The sequence below is a fragment of the Triticum aestivum genome, unplaced genomic scaffold (assembly GCF_018294505.1).
Source record: "Triticum aestivum cultivar Chinese Spring unplaced genomic scaffold, IWGSC CS RefSeq v2.1 scaffold133805, whole genome shotgun sequence".
In the NCBI taxonomy this organism is placed as follows: Eukaryota; Viridiplantae; Streptophyta; class Magnoliopsida; order Poales; family Poaceae; genus Triticum; species Triticum aestivum.
Window position 1 is genome coordinate 1 of NW_025227461.1, and position 4,386 is coordinate 4,386.

The 4,386-nt window shown below is 47.5% G+C and overlaps 2 protein-coding genes across 2 annotated transcripts; both read left to right on the plus strand.

Annotated features, from left to right (window-relative positions):
• Positions 1-27: 27 nt before the first annotated feature.
• LOC123172733 (uncharacterized) lies at positions 28-2,050 on the plus strand. The gene is made up of 5 exons (XM_044589663.1): positions 28-800; positions 909-1,067; positions 1,169-1,297; positions 1,401-1,629; positions 1,735-2,050. Exons 1-3 carry the CDS (start codon positions 231-233, stop codon positions 1,193-1,195), a joined length of 756 nt encoding a protein of 251 aa, XP_044445598.1. The 5' UTR covers positions 28-230; the 3' UTR covers positions 1,196-1,297; positions 1,401-1,629; positions 1,735-2,050.
• Positions 2,051-2,103: 53 nt separating this feature from the next.
• Positions 2,104-4,137, plus strand: LOC123172732 (uncharacterized; the record flags this gene model as incomplete). Its single annotated transcript, XM_044589662.1, has 4 exons — positions 2,104-2,451; positions 2,555-2,903; positions 3,873-3,948; positions 4,045-4,137. Coding segments are annotated over exons 1-4 (804 nt in total), but the record flags the coding sequence as incomplete, so codon positions are not given.
• Between the last annotated feature and the right edge of the window lie 249 nt (positions 4,138-4,386).

Consider the following 4,386-nt stretch of genomic DNA (forward strand, 5'->3'; position numbering starts at 1 on the left):
CTTCCGGGCCGAGACCACCGGGATGGTTCGACGATGCATGCTCTGAACCGGAAGAAGAGGAAGGGATCGGTTTTCCTGCTGGAGGTGGCGTTGCAGAGTCAGAATCAGACGAAGAAGATCAGCACCAGCGCAATGGGAAAGCACCTGCAATCAGCTCCAGGTGCAGTGTTAAGAAGCTTCATGATTTGCTAGCATCTTTTGACGAGGAAAAAAGACAATATGTCGTCGAGATGGATTTCGGGGGGCTGCTAGAGCTACCAAAGATAACCAGGACAGATAGGCATTTGTTAATGTCTATCCTAGGTCATGTAGACGAGGAAGCAAGTTGTATCACGATAGATCACAAGCGCGACGTGCAGTTCTATGACGAAGATGTTCATACTGTCCTTGGCATACCGTGTGGAGCTGCGCCTGTTAGGGATCCAGGGCATCATGTTTCGGAGGAGGTGCTCGCGCAGATCAGAGCCATGTTTGGTATCGGACCGGGGGAGCACAACATTTTGCCAATTGTTGAAGCTGTGAAGATGACATACGGCTGCCGAATGACTGCTCAGGAGAAGAACAAGTTCAAAGTGGGGCTGGTGATATGCGCATGCACATACCTCCTTGCTCCAACACTGAAGAACGACTACTTCTGCACCAATTACTGGGGTGCATTGGCCACACCTGACCTCATAAATATGCACAACTGGTGCAGATACACACGAGAAGAGCTGCTAGTTGCGGCTAAAAGGGTGAAGGCAGATCTCTTAGGAGGGCGTCAGAAGTCAAACCTATCTGGGTGCCTGCCTTTTATTCAGGTGACTCTCCAACACGATCATAAGATAATTCCGTAGCCAAAGAAACATTTTGTTTTTCAACCGAAAGTTGACACGTGTTTTAACGAACCAAATGTTATTTTTTTTCAGGTCTTCTATATTGATAACCTAGACGCTGCAGAGAACAACATCGACCACACTGTACGGCCTAGGATAAAAGCGTACAACTACGCCCTTATGAAAACAATCATTCAGAAGGATGTGAAGTCGCGCAAGGGAGATTACCCTGTTGTGTACGGCAGGCTGCTGGTGAACGTTCTAACTATGCATGTTCCTAACACCCACGCCTTGTGCTAATGAAGCGATCTCATGAACGTTTTTTGTTTTGCTTGAACCGTGTTAATCAAAAGCCAAGGGCGGAAACAGAGGTATGTTAGCATAGGAACCCCATAAACAGGAAACGGGCGGCGGGGACGTCAATGGGTCCCGCCCCTTGGCGGACACTTGCATCGAGCTGCAGTTCAGTAGACATAAAGGAGGTTAGTACAACTAAAATGAATACACATAGCTGCGAGTGTGAAAATGCCAAAATGAATCAGAATGCTGACCTTTCCCCTGTTAAACAATGTGTATACCGTGCAGGCATCTTATATTGTGTTGGACAAAATATCAAAGTTTACATCCAGGTGCAAAGAGGTCCTTCTTTCGACTGCAAGGAAGAAGGAAGAGGAAAATCACCGCCATTTCAATGCACTAAATACCCTGGAAAATTCAGCTCAGCACACAATCAAAAGGGAGGCAAAGAGAGTGAGAGATGAGTTCTTCTCCTTCTTCTCAATTATCGAGATGAGCACAAGGAGGAGTGATACAAGTAAGTGATGAAACAAATGATTATTCTGTCTCGCGTACGGCATGTATGAAGATTATGTGTTTTGTTGGCTGTCTGCTAAGGACTTGATTTTCCCCGAATATGCAGGTAATGGTGGCAAGTCAACAGGATGCCGTGGTGCATCCCCTATAACAGACACTGCTCCCCCGGCAGCTCGCGACTCTGCCACGACACCTCCAGGCAGCGGCAGACATCAGCGGACCACTAACATATCACCGGAGGTCGTGGAGGTCTCTCCCCGACGCTTCAAGAAGACGGCCAAGAAACAAAAGAAAGTACGTTTAGAGTGTGAGGAGTCAGATATAATGGATATCGCAGATTCAGAAGATAATACAAACGTGGTCAGTTCACCACTTGAACCAATTAATTCTGCCGCCGCACTAGGAGGTTGTCATGTTGAAGGCAACTCGCCCAACGTAAACATCGCGCTAGACAGCTTGATAAGAGAAGCAGAGACATAGTATAGCAGAGCAGGCAAGCAGGTCGGTGAGAGTTCCGCCGCAAACAACAAATCAATTATGGACATTGTACCAGGGACATCATCCTCCGACGTCGTCGGGGCTCCGGATGTTGCGTCAACATACCCGGTTTGCTGCACTCAAGACCCTAATTATCACAACAACCGCCTGTGGAACTATCCCGATGGACACCCACTTCTTGAGGAGACGCCGTCATTCGACTTAGGCATCGTCACTCCGCCTTGCAACAAGTCGAAAGGTCCCAGCATGGTTAGCATTGCTACCATGAGGGACATCACAAGGAGAGACCTTTTCGGGGCAGGTGACTTTGGAATGTGTACTCCAGGTAATCCTTACTGCTATACACAGCAAATGTCATGCGATGGTTTTTTTGCTTCTGTTTTTTCCAAAGTATAATATAACAAATTGTCATGTGTTTGTGAAAACAGGGTCTGCTAACCTCGTCACACCAGCAACGCCTTTCCACATATCCAGTGCAAGTCTAGAGGCAACTCAACAACGGCAGATCGTGCACAACGTTTCCCCGGTTAGTTGCACAAGGTCTGTAGCCACTGGACTCTTGGACTTCAGGGAAGAGGTGGAGGCAGACTGTGTCAACCTCAACAAGCCAGTAGGGGAACATTCGCTATCTGCGCCGCCACCGAAAAGGAGAGTGGTCCCCGGACCTGCTGGACGATCGCCATTTGTGATGCAGTACCGTCTGTCTGAAAGGGCGTCGGGGAACGCCACCCACTTATATCTAGTTTTTTCGCAGATGAGCGGTGCAGTGTTAAGCAAGTAAGTTTCGTTTTTTGATGCATGTTGTTAATTCATAATTCATCGCATGAACGTCAGTATGATTTAAAACAAAGCACTCACCTGCCTGTTAATGTGCCTGCAGCAACTGGGTTGTTAGCCCATACCCAACTACATAGAACTGACGGGCGCGATACTAAAGAAGCAACTTAGCGTTGGAGGGTTCATAGAGATAGATCTAATGAATGTCTTCATGAGAAGATTTCAGCAGCTGGAGAATGCTTGGGCGAGGAAATACGGTGATTCAACCTGGAGGCACTATCTCGAGCCGGAATTCGTGGTAAGAACAAAAAAGATATTTACATGGCCGATGCTAGGCACCCCCCCTCCGTGCACGTTGTCTAACATTTTTGTCGAATGGGCCTCTGGCCACCGCTGCAGAGCCACATGTTGCGAGGCGGAGAATTCATTCGTCATGACTACGTAAGGGACATTTTTGTTGGCCACCACATCTCCCACGATGTCAACAGATGCCCTATGATAACACGCCGCCCCCGTGTACATTTTCTCAAAATGAGAATTGCTACAAAAAAGATGACTTCACTTCTGCCAAAATCATATATCCTGCGCGCGTTTTTTTTGGTTGTAGATGATTCTGCCAGTTCAGCACACGCACGCCTAGTCCACATACATCTTTGATTTCCCGAGGAGGAGAACAACGATCCTCGACCCTATGATAAACAACGGAGACAGGCCAGCAGACAAACTCCGCAATGAGCACATAAAGATAGCGGATGAGCTACGAGCAGCGCCAATGGTTTGCATAGCCGAATACTTTGATGGCTGGACGCCCAAGATGAAAGGGTGGCAGAATTGGTTCCCAAAGCTCACCACTGGACCTTGGGTCTGCAGCCGGTACGGGTATCCATGACAAATTTGGAACACCTTCTAATGTACCGTGTTTTAGTTGGTATTTCTGACAATATATATGTGTGGCAAATTAATTTTCAGGGAATCCAGCAGGATCGTCGCCCTACATTACGCAAGGCAGTGGATGGGGACAAAGCTACAGCGGACATTGTCTCCGGTAAGAATGCCTAATAGTCTTACCTCTTCTTTGAAAACTATTGATGAATGTGACACCGATGGTATTTTATTCATTATGTTTGTTTTTGCGCTACAGATAGGGGATGAGTTCGACCAATCTAGGATGATCCTGCTTTATGAAGTTTTGGGCCTGGCTGGCAACATCGGGCAACTTCCTGCGAAATTCAAAGTATGCCAGACAGATTGCTGAGGACGCGAGCCAAGTGGGTTGTTCGTAGTAATGTCAATCTCATCCGACAACGGCGTGGCCTTGGAAGAAAGTTGTCTTCAGCGCAAAAACAACCGAGAGCGAATTGCAGCAATCAGCATTAACGCTTTTAGTTTGGACCAACTGCCTTTTTGCCTAAAAGAGACCTTGTTCTTGTAGAAGGACAAGTTATGGGCTGTGCAATCTCGATGTATTGATCGGTGCACCAGG